Below are 17,834 nucleotides of genomic sequence, written 5' to 3'. Positions count from 1 at the left end.
TTCTGTAGGTACCATTTATACTTGGCACATTATGGAATGCTCTCCTACAATTGGATGATCTTACAGCTTCCACTAACAGTATCATGACTCTCCTTTCTTCCCTTCTAACTTATCCTCAGGTTCGACAATATAGGTAACTACTGCTAGTGTTGATGTTTTGACCTTCAAATTTTTTGTTTTTGTGGGGTGTTTGTTTTGTGTAGGCTATTTTCTTTGTGAACAAGCAGGACTGACTTCAGTCATACAAGTGAGTGTCAATGTCACTGGACTGCTTCAATGCAGAATGTACTCTCTTGGATCTCAGAAAGGCCAAGAAATCTTTCTGAGAATGTACAGGTATTCTGGCATAGCTGCTACCAAACAAGTCTCCTCAGTCGTTTTTCTTGCACTGAAGAGAGAGGATATTGCTCTCCACCACTTGACAATTTTTTTGGGTAATTCTATTTTCATTCTTGAAGCTTATTATTTTTGTTTTTACCATTCCTTTTTTTGTGTTTCATTTGTTGTCTCCGTAAAGTCCCCCCCCCCCCACCTTGCTTTCATTAATCCTTTGTCAAGAGATACTTTATGCTGCATTAAGAACAAAGATTAAAATGTCAAGACTGGATTGACAACTTGGGCCTGTCTGACATGAATTACTACATGGTCTGCGGACAGATGTCCCATTGACCTCTGATACAGGGATCTTAAACTGAAATTCCATTTATCCTCCTCATCAGATGAAAAGTTCAGAGAGACCAGTACCAAAAAAGATCAGAGGCTCCTTGATGTCAGTTATGCCTCTTTGGTTTTAGATTCTGAGCGCAAGAAGGACTTTGTGGAATTCCCATGAGATTTGTCATGCCAAGTCTCCTTTGGCACATGTGAACTTGGTGCTATCTTACAATATCGATGTCTTAGAGCCATTATTGAATGTCCTGGTGCCGAAACAGTAACTCCTTGGCATAGAGATTCTGAAACTAAAGTTCTACTAAAAAAGCATTCTTCCCATCTTTAGTGCCTGTCAAGACACCTCTTCTATAGGGCTTCCTCCTTCACCTTCTGATTGCCTTCCATTCATCAAAAAGCTTTGGTTAGAGTTAGTCCATGACTATATGAAAAATATCCCATCCACTCCTCCACGTCTTTCGCTTTTAGAACCCATTTTGGAAAAGTAGTGTGTCCAATTGGCTTACCAATCATTTATTCCTAATTTTCAGAAAGTTCAACAAAAGTATCATAACTCTCAACTCTCTCTATCCCCTCAATAGATGAGCCTTCTTCCTTGGACCCTCAGATTCTGCTTTTCGACTGAAGATTCTTCATATTATTTTTTTTTCTTTCCATTTGCTGGAGGAGACAAAAGGATTGCCTTCAAATCTCTCACTAGAACCAACTAGAAGCACACTTCATCAGAGGACACAACTTACCCAGTCTTCCTTGAAAATAATGGCAAAAGCAATCCCATTTAAACTAGAATAGGTAGATGGAAGAAGATATACCTGGGATTCTGAAATACATATGGACACTAAACAAACCATTTCAGTTCCAGGCCATAAAAACCCTTCAGGAGGTACAGTCTAAAATGTGGCAGACTCCCTTTTCCAGTCACCAGAAAGCTGGACCTTAAATATAAAGTTCAACTCAAGAGCAGCTGCAAGCAACCACCCAGTGCCAGCTCGACGAACGAAGACACCTCCCACCCTCTGGTGAGAGCATCGACGTGCGCCGAGGCCGACCTTAAAGATGCTGACCGCAGGCGCCATGCACCTCGCGCCGTGCCCAAAGGGACCTGCCCCTTAGCGCGCCCCTTTGTGTCTCCCCTAACTCGCTCTCCTCAAGCAATTGCTAGCTTAACCACCCCTTCAACCAAGAACCCAGATCCCTCTCCCCTATTCCTCACATTGGGCTATCCTTCTTTCTTTCATCTATACTATCAACCAACACCCGAACAACCACCACAAGGTCCCTACGCCAGAATTCGCAACCATCATAACCGGCTAACTTCACCTCAACTCGCCAGATCCCAGGTCAGTCCCAACGGCCAGTACACCATACATGTCAAATCCCACCCAATCACCATCTCTTTCTCTCACACATTCCTTAACATGGAATGCAGAGAGGCCCCCACAACAGCAAACCAGAACTGGAGCTACAAAAGTCTACAATCAAACCACACAAACAACCCACGGAGGCACATCACAATACCCACCAAACCAATCACCCAATTCACAACCCTCACCACAGTAACCCTACTCTTACTCAATGCACAATCTATCTCTAAAAAGATACCTATAATTCACGACCTCTTAGCTGATACTCGCCCAGATGTATGCTGTGTGACAGAATCATGGCTCAAAAGCTCGGACATTGCACTCATTAACCAGCTACCCAAATTAGTCTACGACATATTCTCCATACCCAGACCAAAAAGAAAAGGAGGCGGTCTCCTACTTATGGCCCTAAAAAAACCTCAAAATCCACACCATCAATCTACCTCCCCCTATTGAAATAAGCCTATTCAAATCTAAATACCTACAAATCCTCCTATTCTATGCCCCACCTGGAGCACTCCAACATAACCTATCCACACTAATCAAAACCATTACATCCAACCTCAGCATGGACACCCCTGCAACTGTCTTAGGCGACTTTAATCTACACATAGATGGCCGCACCTTTCCTGCTGAGTGTGTTGCCGGTGAGAGGCCGATTGCTTTGCTTGGTTCCAGGTTCCTGTGCCTGTCGGTGACGTCGGAGAAGGAGGAGCCGGGTAGGCAATAAAATTGTGCCTGCTCCGGCACGACGGCTAAGCTGCGCGCGGCCAAGGGGCGCGCGGCTTTGCCCGGCTTAGCCCGGTTTGGAACAGATTGGAACGGAAATTTGAGGAAGCGGCCTTAGAGAACAGAGATAAGTATATGATTTACTTGTCTAAAATTGAAAGCATTCCTGAAAAGATATTTCTGGATTGGAGTTATCGAAATAAATATATGTTGCTATGCCTCACACCAAGAGGAAAGCAAAATTAAGAGAACTATCCTCAACTTCTACTCCAGTTAAAATGTATCAGCCAAGTATAGCAAACTGTTTTCAAACTTTCCCCATTTCAACACCGGAAGGGGCTGTTAGCAGATTGACTCGGGAGCAGATGATGGTCTGCTTGGCCAGTGAAACATCTTTAACCCCCGGTGCCCCAGAGAAACCTGTCCCTCCATCTGCAAGGCCTGAGAAAATTGATTTATCTTTAAAGGATTCCCTTGGTTCCCAAGGAGGTGTCGGGAATGCGACGAGAATCTGAGGGCATTGAAGATCAAAGGCTCAGGGAAACAAAGGACGTTTCTTTATTGATACCAGATGGAAGTAATGGGACTTCTCAACAGTTAGGAGATGTTGTACAAATGTCGAGCATACAGGATATACCTAATATAATCCCTAAGAAATTCTCAATAGAGGAATTAGGAATGATGATGGTTAATATGCAAAAGTCGATAAATAACCTTTCTACTAATATCCAAGAAGCTCTGAAAAAGAATGTATTTATACAGGAGAAAATTGATATTTTGGAAAGAAATGTTAGTACATTTGATATGAAAATGGGAGATATTCAGAAAACTCTAATTTGGTAAAATCAGTACAAGAATATGAAGGGAAAATTGATATGTTAGAAAATCAAAATAGGAAATTGAATCTAAGATTCTTGAATTTCCCAAAAGTTCATTTGGTAATGCCAACAGATTTATTTAATAGCTATATGAAAAATATTTTAAAGTACCCAGAAATTCAAATTTGTAAACTATCTAAGATTTCCTCAGTCATATGAGTCTAAAATTGATACTAGGGCTACATTGTTGGTTCAGTTTCTTTCTCTTTCTGAGAGATGCAGTGTTAAAACTGCATTTCAGATAACAAAAGCAAAATTTCTATGGTGCACCTATAAGGATTTTTCCAGATGTTGTGCGTACAACACAGCTAAGACGTAGAAGCTTTATTGCACTCTGCAAGGAAGTGCAAGAAAGAGGTGCACAATTCTCATTAAGATATCCCTGTAGGTGCTATATAAAACATTTGGATATTAGATATATTTTCAACCATCCAGATCAGTTAATGAGTATATTTAGATACACACTTCTAAGAGCTGTTTGAGGGATAGAATGTAAAAGGAGGAAATGACAAGGAAAAGTTTAAAAGAAATGATATACTTGTGGTATTGCTCCAGGTTTCAACTTCACTTTCACTGTTCTCTAATTTTCTTGTTTATTTTCCTAGAAATTATAGGATAAATATCAAAAACATTGTAATACTGTACTAGTTTTAAATTACTTGAAAATGTAGTGTGTTCATAGATCCGACTGTTTTTACTTTATAAAAAATTGAAATGCAATAAAAAAAAAAAAAATCTACACATAGCTTAAACTACCCTCCTCACCCATCTGTGAACTCCTCCTAAATACAATGACGGCAATTGGCTTTAAACAAATAATTAACGCCCCTACCCACAAGTCTGGATACACCTGGACACCACCCATGGTCTCCACCATCCCCTGGTCAGATCACAGAACTCATTCAAACCAACCTACAACTGGAACACCCATTTCCGGAGATTAACAATCACAACAAATGCATCGAATTCACCAAGCTATGCACAGCAGTCGACCTCAGTGAAATATTACCGGATACACTAAAAACCCTAAATAAGACTGATGCAAACTCCACAGTAAACTCATGGATCTCAATCAACTCACAAGTTGCGAAGACCAAGTGCCCATCCATCAAAAAGAAAATCTCGACAACCCTCAAACACAAAGCCCCCTGGTACACCCCAGAGCTAAAAAACACCAAACGCCTTCTAAGACAAACCGAAAAGAAATGGAGAAAAGACCCAAGTTCCCACATCAAAGATAAATACAGAACCATTCTATACATCTACAGAACTGATACAAAAAAGCCAAGCGTGAATACTACGCCAAAAAGATTCATGAATATCAATTCAATTCTAAAGCACTATTTGCATACGTTTCGGACCTGACGCAACCAACCCTCAACGCACCCTCTCACGAAAACCCTACGAGTACCTGTGACTATCTTGCCCATTAAGGACAAAATTGAAAAAATAATCACAACAAACCCGCACACAAACAACTCACTAAACTACCTAATCTAACCACTACCACATGGTCTCAATTCGAAACAGTTGCATCAATTGAAATTGAGACAATCATCCAAAACCTAAATCCCGCAGCACACCCCCTTGACCCCATTCCTATAAAACTCCTAAAACAAATACCTAACACCATTGCCAAAACTATATCAGACATAGTCAATCTCTCTCTTGAGCAAGGCATCTTTCCGGACATTCTCAAATGCGCCATCATTAAGCCAACCCTTAAAAAAACCTCAACTTGACAAAGCTGACCCTTCAAACTACAGACCCATCTCAAACTTCCGTTTATAACAAAGATCCTAGAAAAAATCGTCAAGACAACTCACTCAACACCTGGAAAATCAGAACATACTATCGCTAGCACAGCATGGATTCAGAAAGCATTTCAGCACGGAAACTCTACTTCTCACCCTCACCGACTCATCCTCAAAAGACTTGATAGTGGTCACTCTTACCTACTGATTTTATAGACATCTCAGCGGCATTTGACACCATAAACCATGAAATCCTCTTAAGCAGACTAAAAGAAATCGGCCTATGCAACTCCACACTTAAATGGTTTAAATCCATCCACCACCGGATGCCCTACTACAGCTGAGATTGTAAAAAGAAAGAAAAATCATCAGAAAACCTTGAAAGGGAAGGGAAAAGAAAAAAACCGCAATCGGGAGACACACCCCCTGACATCAGTGATCTGTTTAAAAGAACAAACAGCATCAGGCATTGCTCAACGATAAACCCACCCACCACCAGACGCCCTACTACAGCTGAGATTGATGATTTTTCTCTCTTTTTACAGAAAACCTTGGTTCAATAAACTTACCTTTCAACTCTGAATTCTTGGCACCTTCATCCTTAATTACTCCAATTTGGTCACAATTTGATACCATCGCCGCCTCTGAGGTAGAAACCATCATCCGAAAAATCAACCCAGCGGCCCACCCACTTGATCCCATACCAATAAAAACCCTCAAACTAATCCCAAACTGTCTAGCAAGAGCCATCACACACATTGTAAACCTTTCTCTCGAACAAGGTCTCCTCCCAAACTCCCTTAAATGTGCAGTAGTAAAACCTATTCTAAAAAAGCCTCAACTGGATCAGACTATTTTATCCAATTACTGGCCCATCTCCAACCTACCATTCCTGACCAAAATTATAGGAAAAAAAGTTAACCATCAACTTTCAGAATTCTTAGAGAGCCAAAATATACTTCTTCCTGCTCAACATGGTTTCAAGAAAGGTCACAGCACGGAATCACTACTAATTACCCTTATTGATACAATTCTTCAGGGATTTGACAAAGGGACCTCTTTTATCCTTATTCTTCTTGACATCTCTGCCGCTTTTGACTCTGTCAACCATAAGATTCTTCTCCACAGGCTAAGAGAAATTGGTCTCAATGGTACCATCCTTCAATGGTTCCAATCATTCCTCTCTAATAGATCTTTCAAGGTAACATACAGAAATTAAAACATCTGACCTTATTACCCCTACCACAAGGAGTCCCTCAAGGCTCTTCTCGATCATCAACTCTCTTCAATATTTATATGCTCCCATTATGCTACTACCTTAACAAAGTAAGCCTGTCATACTTCCTATACGCTGATGATCAGATCTTACTTCCCATCAAAGATAACATCAATAATACACTTATTCAATGGGAATTATATCTTACTGATATAAACAACATCCTCTCACAAATGGCACTTACTCTCAATCAGAACAAAATGGAAATTGTTCTTCTTTCCAGCAAAGTGTCAACGCCTATCACTGATCCTACAATTCCGCTTAAATACAAAATGTCCACATCAGTCAGAGACCTTGGAATCACCCTGGATAAGGAACTGAACTTTAAAATTCATAAATTCATATTAACACACTAATAAAAGAGAGCTTTTACAAACTGCAAATCCTTAGGAAACTCAAACCTCTGCTATATCCTCCAGACTACCAGACAGTTTTACAATCCCTTTACTGCAATTCCCTCCTAATAGGCCTGCCCGCTGCCACCATCAAACCCCTCCAGCTCCTTCAAAATGCAGCCGCAAGATCTCGAACTGCAGAAAATCAGATCACATCACGCCTGTACTCTAACAACTACACTGGCTTCCCATATTCAGATCTCAATATAAGATCATCATGATGATCCACAAAGCAATATATAATGACATTACCACTTGGTTGCAAAAACCACTGTACCCATGCATCTCTACAAGAAACCTCCATTCATCAGACACTGGTTTACTTACAACTCCTTCCATTAATGAAGTTGAGTATCCACAAGAGTTTGTGCTGCATAAATAGGTCCCCATATCTGGAACTCTCTCCCAACTCCACTTAGAACTGACCCTTCTACATCATCCTTCAGAAAGAACCTTAAAACTTGGCTTTTGAGGGGGCGCTCTAGGGAGCCGATGAGAGAGGACGTCTGAGTGCAGAGCTCCGCTCCCCTCAGGTCTATTAACCGCCCTAATTCAGCATTTTATACTCATAGCCCCGCGAAATTTGCTAATTACCTGGAGGGCAGTGCGATCCTGCTTTCATCATGGCATGTAAGCGCAGAACGACTGATTTAAAACAATTTGCTTATGGCAAGCTACCAGAAGACCAGGACTCTGAAATAGCCGCCGCCGTGTTAGAACCAACGAACAGCTTGGAGGAAATCACATCGGAGCTCCCCGCTGCAAGCCCGGTAGGAGAGGAAAATCAATTTAATTTCCCCACGAGGGATGAATTGCGGCGCTGGTTCATAGAACTGAGAGCTGAAATGTGCCAGCAGAAAGCCGACCTCCTGGCGGCCATGACAGAGCTTAGAGAAGATTTTGGCACGCTAGGCCACAGGGTCGATGAATTGGACCTGCGGGTTGAGCAACATGGGGCTCCATAAATCATTTAAATTCTGAGCAAGGAACCCTCCGCAAAGATGTATTGGCCCTCACCGATAAAATAGAGGACTTAGAAAATAGAAATAGGAGGAGTAACCTTCGCATTAGAGGTGTCCCAGACACGGAAGCGTTTTCTGATGCAGCGACGGTGGCGAAGCAAATTTGTGCTTTTCTATTAAATCAGAATGTCTCCGATCAGAATGCAGCAGCGGTCACAGCGGCGGATATTACGCTGGATAGAGCGCACCGAGCATTAGGCCCACATAGGGACACCGGATCCAGGGATATTTGTTATCTGCTTTCATAATTATTCACAAAAAGAGCGGGTCTTGGAGACAACCAGAAAAATGAGGGAGCCTGGCAAAATAACAAATTGGCCGTTTACCAGGACTTGGCGCCCTCAACTCTGTCGAAACGTTATGCCCTCCGGGATGTCACTGCTAACCTACGCGATTGCTCCATTCGGTATAGGTGGACATTCCCCTTCGGTCTGCAGTTCCAGGTAAAGGGGGTTACTTACAAAATCCAAACATCGGAAGAAGCAGCGGAGGCATTTCAACAGGCTCAGTTACCTGCCTCCTTCCAAGCCCCCAGAATGGCGGCCACAACATCTAAAATGGACACACATCCTAGGTGGCAGCGAGCAGCAAAGGGAGGCAAACGCCTGAAGCGACAATCTGATATTTCTCAGCCTTCTACTAGTGTCCAGGGCTGAAGACATGAGTTCATATGCTGGACTGAGTGCGATTTCTTCTACGAGACGAGCTCCAGGGCGAAGGAACTACATGTTTTTTCTTTTTTACAGGGACGCTCTGGCAGCCGCAAACAGGAGGGCTGTGAGTTCATCTCTATATTAATGGACGGTTGTTCAAATGTTTACTGGTTAATGCACATGTTATTGAGTGGTTTTCTAGCTTAACCTATCATAATGTGTTTACCTACTCTCCAACACAACAAGGCCTGGGGGGGGGGGAGGGGATGTCTGATCTTATCAAGGGGCGAGAGGAGCCCTCCCGATGGCTGATCTCCGTATTATGACAGGGATTGGCTTCAATTTTTGTATGCTGGCAGGCAGTGCTATGGGTATGCAAGGGTGGATTAAGGTGGATAGGAGTATATTCTTGTTGGGAAGTCCTTTGGTGCACAGAGTAATATCAACTAGGATGAGGGGTCTATCCTTCACTCAGGAGTGGGAGACTTATACCTTTTCTTACAATGGAAACACGTTTAATTTCCCTCAATGTTAAAGGATTGAATTCACCTCAGAAACGTTTATTGCTTAAAAAAGAATTACAAACTCAGAAGGCTTCAATTGCTTTCGTTCAGGAGACACATGTGAGGAAGAAATTTGAGCATTTACTATTGAATCCACAGTTTCAAAGTGCTCACTGGGCGGCTAGTCCAAAGGGCTCCCACTATGCAGGAGTGGGTGTACTCATAGCAAATTCACTGGTACACGAGGTTTTGTTTAAATTAGCTGATGACATTGGACGTTTCTTGCTCCTTCATGTCCGGATTGGTACTAAAACCTTCACTTTTCTTAATGTATATTTTCCAAATACAGATCAAGGGGGTTTCTTAAAAACCATTGATACAGTGTTACAGCAACATACCTTGGGAGAATTAATTATAGGAGGCGATTTTAATGCCATTAGGGACTCAAAGCTAGACTCTTCGCATGGTAGTGCAGCACCATGAGACAGGAGTGGACAGCATTTTTGGAGGATTGGAGCCTAACCGATATTTGGCGCCAGCGAAACCCCAGATCGCGCTCCTACATTTTTTTTCTCTAAGCCACATTTCACGTATTCACGTATAGATTATCTGTTTCTCCATACTACCTTACAAAATGCGGTTGGCCGTGTTGGCATAGATAGTATTACCTGGTCTGACCATGCCCCTGTCTGGCTAGAGATACAACTCCAGGATCCAGACCATGGGTATAGGGCATGGAGACTCAATGATAGTCTATTGACTGATAAAGCATACGTGAGCATTCTAAATGCGCAGATTAAATCTTATTTTGAACACAATTCCGCTGAGAATCTGGCTGCCACTACGGTGTGGGAATGTTCCAAGGCTGTAGTGCGGGGTCTACTCATTGCAAGGGCGGCTCATTGCAACAAGGAAAGGGAGCGCTCCCGTAAGCTCCTCATGGAGGAATTGGATATGCTGACGCAGCGGCACCAGTCCTCTTTATCTCAGACAGATTATTCCAGAATGCTCAAAGTAAGGGACTCACTGAGGGCCATTGACGACGACGCCATTAGCCACTCATTAAATATTATTAAACAGTACTACGAAAGCAGTAATAAAGCTGGCCGTTATTTGGCAAATAAACTGCGGGCGGCCAGGGCACAAACCTTAATAGCTAAAGTGAATAACACCCAAGGGCAGCTTGTTACTGCTTCCCCGGATTGCGGTAAGGCTTTTACAGACTTTTATGCTACTCTTTATTCTCCCGGGAGGACGGTAGGGGAATCCAGTATCCATGCCTATTTAGACTCTGTTACCTTACCATTGCTTACCCCTGAACAGGCCTGTGCGCTGGACAAACCCATTGCTGTATCTGAGGTCACGGCCGCTATTAAACTGTTGAAAAAAGGAAAGGCACCGGGGCTTGATGGTTTCTCAGCTGCATATTATAAAACTTTCCAGGAGACTCTTATGGAGCCTCTGACGGAAATGTTTAATTCTTTAAGGGAAAAAGATCGGCTAGACAGACAAGCCAACATGGCTGGAATCTCTGTCATTGCAAAGCCCGGCCGCAATCCGGAACTGTGTGGCTCCTATCGGCCGATATCCTTGATTAACCTGGATTTAAAAATCTTGGCTAGAATATTAGCAGCTAGATTGAATCTAATACTGCCCGAATTGGTACATCCCGATCAAGTAGGGTTTGTCCCTGGACGTCTTGCCGCTGACAACGTCCGTAGGATTGTAGACCTCATTGAATATGTACAGCAAAAGAGTATACCATCAGTCCTTTTGTCTTTGGATGCTGAAAAGGCATTCGATTTAGTTCATTTGCCATTTTTGTTTGCCACGCTTAAAAAGATGGGGTTCGGGGCTTATTTTGTACAATGGATTGAGAAACTATACGATCAACCCTCTGCCAGAGTCAAGATCAATGGCAGTTATGGAGAGGCATTCCCAATAGGGAGGGGAACGTGACAAGGCTGTCCCCTGTCTCCACTCCTGTTTGCACTCTTTTTAGAACCTTTTTCATCTCATATCCGAGCAGCTCTAGGGGTTCAGGGAGTGGTCAAAGAACAACATCACTTTAAGATCTCTTTATTTGCAGACGATGTGATGTTCACTTTAACAGACCCTATGTCATCCTTGCAGGGGGTGATGTCGGAGCTAATATCCTTTAGTGGAGTGTCTGGTCTGCGAGTGAACTATGATAAATCAGAGATACTTAATATTAATCTACCAGAGGCTGAGGCGGTTGAAATAGCCCAGCATTTTCAGTTTAAGTGGGCGGCCACAGCTTTGAAATACCTAGGTGTACGAATAGGTCCTCGGGCCAGTGTCAACTATTGGCTCTTAATTATACCCCATTAATTCATTCACTTCAGAAAGATATGGAGGGCTGGCAAAGGGGAACCTTCTCATGATTAGGCCGCATAGCTATCGTCAAGATGAACGTCCTGCCCAGATTATTATATTTTTTCACCACCATCCCAATCTTCCTCCCTTCTGCGCTACTAAAGAAATGGCAGAAACTCATTTTTGGGTTCATCTGGCGGAAGCAACCACCTAGGGTAAGCAGGCCGACCCTTTATCAAAGGTACAGGGGGGACTTGGAGTGCGAACCTGGAAAAATATTATGGAGCCGCACAACTTAGAGCCCTAGTTATCATGCATAAGTCTATTGTGGTACCACAATGGGCCCTTTTTGAACAATTCTGTATTGGTTCTCTCCCCTTATCTGCTCTCCCCTGGCAGGCAAAAACTTCCTGGAAGGGGGTGGATTATATACCTTATGCCCTAGAGACTACCATGCAGGTGTGGTCTCGTTGGAAATTACCACTAATGGGTTCCATGCAGTTCACACCGCTGACTCATATCTTTGGCAATGTACTTCTCCCTTACGCCCCTTGGGGCGGCTCGGTCTCGCAATGGCTAAAAGCAGGGATTGTGTGTATTAAGGACGTCACCAGAAAAGCATCTATTATGTCTAGTGAAGATTTGGGTAAACACTATCATTTAGAGCAGGTTGACATTTTATTGTATGCTAGTATGTCCCATGCTCTCAAGCGGCGGACTAGAAGCGGTGCACTCCGCTTAACCACCATTCTATTTGAAACTATCTGTCTTAATGCTCAATTTGTTAAAGGTGTCATATCCAAGATATATGTTTTATTAACTAACAAAGAACCAGCAATGTTCCGGCAACAAGATTTATGGCTAACAGATTTTGGTCACCAACTATCTGAGACCGACTGGGACTCGATTTTCCTAACAGCATTCAAATGCTCTATTTCGGCAAATATTCAAGAGAATTGTTATAAATTACTGTATAGATGGTACTATTCACCGAGTCAGATTCATAAGTTTGTATCGACCTCTTCTGATCAGTGCTGGAGAGAATGCGGGGAAGTGGGCACGTACTATCACATGTGGTGGCAATGTCCGAAGGTACAATTTTACTGGTCCTCAGTCTTGGCGTGGGCTTCTTCTCTCCTTAACATGGATATAAAAGCAGAGCCATGGAATGTACTGTTAAATTTGCCTATGGACAATATCAATAAAGACACACAGCGTTTTCTTCAACAACTTTTTATTGCAGCGAGGTTGGAATTAGCTCAACATTGGAAGGACTCTAAAACACCCAGCCTGGCCATGGTACAACATAGAGTGCATCATCTGTTCCAAATGGCTCGACTAACGGCCATCCACTGGGATCGTGTATCCACATTCTCTAAGATCTGGTCTCCTTATCAGAATTGGCTGGCATCCCAACAATGAAACCATAGTAATGCTCACAATGGTCTGTGCTTCTCCACTTAAGCTTCTACCGTATGCAGCTAATAGCACGTCATTTACAAATATGGTACTGTCTGTCAGTAGGGTTGGGGGGGGGGGGTTGGGTTGAACGGGTTATTTTCCTTTTTCTTTTTCCTTTTCCTGTACCCTTCTGGGACTTTTTGTTTATAAAAAAAATATGTCCAGACAGAAGTATACTGCTTTGGTATTGGCTGACCAGGATTTGGATTATGCTCTGTTATGCTAAACAGTAGAGTATTATGCATAGTGTATCTGATGCTGTATTATATGTTATTTCTTTACACTGTGGAAATGTCAATGTTTTTGGTCTTATGTACGTTCTGTCAATAAAAATGTTTAAATATAAAAAAAATAAAAAAAACTTGGCTTTTTTTGAAAGCATTCCCCTCAGAAAGTTAATCACCTCTATCAATCCCTCCCTCCCCCTTTTTTTCTCCTCTACTATATTACACTGCAGTCTCCTTCCTCCAGTAGAAACATAGCACATCAAATCACTGAATTTTTACTGTTAGTTTTTGTAAATTTAGTTTATTGATCTTATAGTTTCTTAGTTACTTTGTTAAACTGTTGCACTGTATTTTGTCTTTAAAAAGCTTGCCTTGAGACATTTGTTGTATGTAAACCAATGTGAAATTCTGAATCAAATATCTGTATAGAAAACAAATAAATAAAATACCTATCAGACAGATCCTATAAAGTCAGACTGAATGCATCAGAATCCAAACCAATCCCCCTTTCCACATGGTGTCCCTCAAAGCTCCTCCCTCTCATCCACCCTCTTCAATATTTACATCCTACCCCTCTCCTAACCAAACTAGGCCTATCATATTTCATCTACGCAGATGACGTTCAAATCTTGCTCCTTCTGAAAGAAACCCTTGAAACCACCTTAAAACTCTGGAACACCCACCTACAGAAGATAACCCAACTACTCTCACAAATGTCTCTCTCCCTCAACCATAAAAAAACTGAAATTTTACACACAAAAATCAAACCCACCACAGTAACCACCCAAAACCGCACAGCACCCGAGATGGAGAAGCAAATAGTTTCCACAGCCAAAGACCTAGGCATCATCCTAGACGACGAACTAAACCTAAAAAAAAAATATCAATACAATAATAAGAGATGGATTCTTCAAACTTCAAATTCTAAAAAGAATCAAACCACTTCTCTACACCCACGACTACCGAACGGTCCTCCAAGCATTATTATTCTCCAAACTCAACTATTGCAATGCCCTCCTTCTTAGCCTGCCAACAACCACTCTCAGACTGTTGCAGTTACTACAAAACGCAGCAGCAAGACTACTCACAAACAGCAAAAGATTGGACCACATCTCACCAATCCTCAAAAACCTACACTGGCTACCCATTCCATTCAGAATACAATATAAAGTCCTCGCTCTCATCCACAAAGCACTCCATAACGACAAATTTAACTGGCTGAATTCGACCCTCTATTTTCACAACCCACTAAGGAACCTCCGCTCCAACAATACTGGACTCATCCCAATCCCCTCACCAAAAGTAACTCACCTGACCACAATAAGAGAACGTGCTCTCTGTGGCAGACCCTCGCTCTGGAACAACTTACCAACACATCTAAGATTGGAACCAACAACGCAATCCTTCAGAAAAAAACCCAAAAACCCTCAAAACATGGCTCTTCCAAAAAGCCTTCACAACAGCTACCTAATGCCCATCCACCCTCTGCACTAAGAAGAATCTCCCTTCCCCCTCAGTCCTCGTTGTCATCCCTTCCCCCTGGTCCACCTTCAGCAACACACTCCTCTCCATCTCTAAGACCCCCCTCTCCCTAGTAACACACACACATTCACAGCAATCACACTCCCACACATAAGCACCTACCTCATCTCCACTTGAATGTCTGCAATGTTTACCTCCCAATCATATTTATATTTTATAAATTACATGATGGCAAACTATAGACACTTGTACTATTCATTGTCAAAATTACTATTCTCCATGCTACTCCAGTCTAGACATTGAAAACAATGCTGCTTCTGCTCCATTTTAATCTATTGAAGTTACATCCTATTTATTGTAAGTTACATTATTTGTTATACTATAAGATACTCTGTAGGACATATTGTCGTTCCTGTTTCAGTTTTAATTTCTACTGCAAAAAATAATTTTGACGTTATAATGTAAAAGAAGACCTCGACTTCTTATAACCCAGTTACAATGTAAACCAATGTGATATTCCAGATCGAACACCGGTATATAAAAATAAATAAACAAACTCTGTCCAGAGCACAGAAAAATACAACTAGAATCCAGGCCCGGTGCAACCGGGTGTGCATACCAAGTGTTTGCATGGGGCGGCACACCCAGGAGGGGGCCGGTGGCAACAGGAGAGGACACAGGGCCGCTAGCAGAACCTAATTCGCTGGCAGTCGAAGGACGACAAGCTGCTGGCGACTGACAATGAGGCCTGGTGTTCCTTGAGTGCTAGTTTGCGTACAACTTCTGCTACCCCCCCCCCCCCCCCCAAGCAGGAAGATTGGTGGGCCATGGTGGAGCTCATCCCACCATGGCCAGATGACAGCAGGACGGTCTATCTGTGTGAGCTTGTATGTTGTCTGTGTGTGTGTGACAGTCTGTGTCTGTAAATGTGTTTATGTGCCTGTGAGAACCTGTGTGTCACACATAGGCGCTCCCAGGCATGAACAAACACACTTTCTTAGCTTTCAAACAAGTTAATCCACACCAGTGGGTTATGCACCTTTTCCAGCAGATGGAGATGGAGCAAAGCTGACATCATGGTATAAATACCCCTGCACAGACATCAGCCCACCAGTATTCTGTCTCCAGCAGATGATGGACATGCATCTCTCTACTGGGGATTACTTAACCAAAAAAAAAAATTGTATAAGGAGAAAAGAAGGAAATTAACTTGCCCCGCTCTCCTGTGATACCTTAGGCCCTCCATCAGTCGAGGGTGACATCTGCGAATCCTTCCCTCAGACGAGTACCTTGGTCCGATAGCTGGTTTTCCTGTGTGGAATTAGCTGAGAGGCGAGCAGGTGCAGGAAGCAGAGTGCAGCGGTGAAGGCCTTTGATCTCTCCCCCCACAGATGGAGATTGACTCTGTACTTGGCCGGGATGGGCTCAACTCAGAGTATTAAAAAGAAAAAAGTAAAAAGGGGAGTTAATTTTAGAGATTCCATCCCCCCTTCTGGTCTCTGAACTCTGTGCACCAATCCAACATCCATTCCCGTCTCCGGGGGAGCTTGGGAAGTTGTGGCAGCTTGGTGGATTGTGTGGCCTTTTTGGCTAGGCCCTGCACTCAAGCTTTGCTTAAATGCTACATGGTAGGCTGCGGAGACGTTCGCACATTTTTCGGTGCGCAAAGCTGCCGCGAAAGTGTCTGACGTCGTTTCGTGCTTGCATGTCCAGGTGTATGCTTAGATGGGTGCTCAGGTATGCGCTTAAGAGTGCTTAGGTGGGGAGCTCAGGTGGGTGTCTACATTTTGGGCATCAATGGTGTACACTTATTGCACAGAGCACAGCTAGGCACACAGTTATCAGTTGCTTTTTGGGAGCGTACTGATAGTGGGTGTTTATTCTTGGCACCAGAAGCAAAGAAGCCTTAAGCGCCTTACCCTTTGTGCTACTTGCCATATTCAGGCACAACAGCCTGGCATCCCCTCTAACTTGTCAGTGCTGCTTGGAGGTGCAGGGAGAATTGTCTCTGATTTTGCTAAGCCTGGTCCTTCCCTCCAAGATGCGGGAATGGAAGAGGAGGGGGAACTGCCAGAGGTTTTGCCTGGTTTTGGGGCTCCCCTAACTGGTTCGTCAGCGGGGGAAGGGGTTGTTCACTGGGCGCAGGACAGATTCCCCCTGGTTTTGGTATGGATCCAGCTTTTCCTTGGGTGGAGATTTTTTCAAGGGCTGTAGTTCTTTCTCCAGGCATAGCCGGTGGCCCCGGCCAATCCTAAATTTTCAGGATCGCTGGCTGAGGTTTCCTGCTCACCTGGTGCCACGGGTAAGCATCTGAGTATGTCTAGGTCTGCTATGGGTCACGCTGATAAGGGACCCAGATGGCATGGATGATGAAGCCGATGCTTATTTCCTGGAGGATGGGAAGATCCTCCAGAATTGGAGCAATTTAGAACAATGTTGAATTTCTTTCATAGAAATGAGTTGCTGGCTCTGATTTCCCAGACTTTGAAGATACTGGGGGTGCCAGGTGCTGATTCCATGTCTGAGCCAAAAAAGAATCCCATTTTAATTTCTTTGCGTAAAGCATCATGTTGCCTCCCCATTATGGAGGCTATTCAAGAATTGATTGATCGATCTTGAATAGGGCACCCCGAAAGCTAATTTTAAAGGGGTGCAAGCACTGGAAATGCTGTACCCCCGGATCCAGTTGCGAGAGCAGTTGTACATTCCGAAAGTGGATGCGCTTGTGTGTGCCATCACCAAGTGGATGATTATCCTTGTAGAAGGGGTAGCGGCATTGAAGGATGCACAAGATAGGAGAATTGAGGCTATCCTTAAACAGACCTTTGAGGCGATGGCACAGAATTTGCAGATAGCCTCTTGTTGCTCCCTGGTGGTGTGTTCTTGTTTGCGCGCCTCTCGAAGTCTATGAATCAGGTTTGAATTCCAGGGCAGTGATGGAACTAGCAGCTGCCGTGGCAGATATGGGCTGTGATCTGGTCCACCCTTTTGCCAGAGGGGTGGCTTCAGTAATAGAGGCCAGGCATCAGCTGTGGCTGAAGATTTGATCGGCCAATACAATTTCAAAATTGCCCTTTAAAGGAT

The 17,834-nt window shown here is 43.3% G+C and overlaps 1 protein-coding gene across 1 annotated transcript in view; it reads left to right on the top strand.

Moving 5' to 3' along the window:
- The window catches only part of BTAF1 (B-TFIID TATA-box binding protein associated factor 1), a 565,336-nt gene that overhangs the window by 172,729 nt on the left and 374,773 nt on the right, over nucleotides 1–17,834 (top strand). Inside the window, exon 13 of the mRNA XM_029609940.1 lies at nucleotides 9–133. Within this exon, the coding sequence (XP_029465800.1) occupies nucleotides 9–133 (125 nt within the window). The remainder of the gene's footprint in view (nucleotides 1–8; nucleotides 134–17,834) is intronic.

The sequence above is a fragment of the Rhinatrema bivittatum genome, chromosome 7 (genome assembly GCF_901001135.1).
Source record: "Rhinatrema bivittatum chromosome 7, aRhiBiv1.1, whole genome shotgun sequence".
Taxonomy (NCBI): domain Eukaryota; kingdom Metazoa; phylum Chordata; class Amphibia; order Gymnophiona; family Rhinatrematidae; genus Rhinatrema; species Rhinatrema bivittatum.
This window is presented reverse-complemented; position numbering and strand designations above follow the sequence as displayed.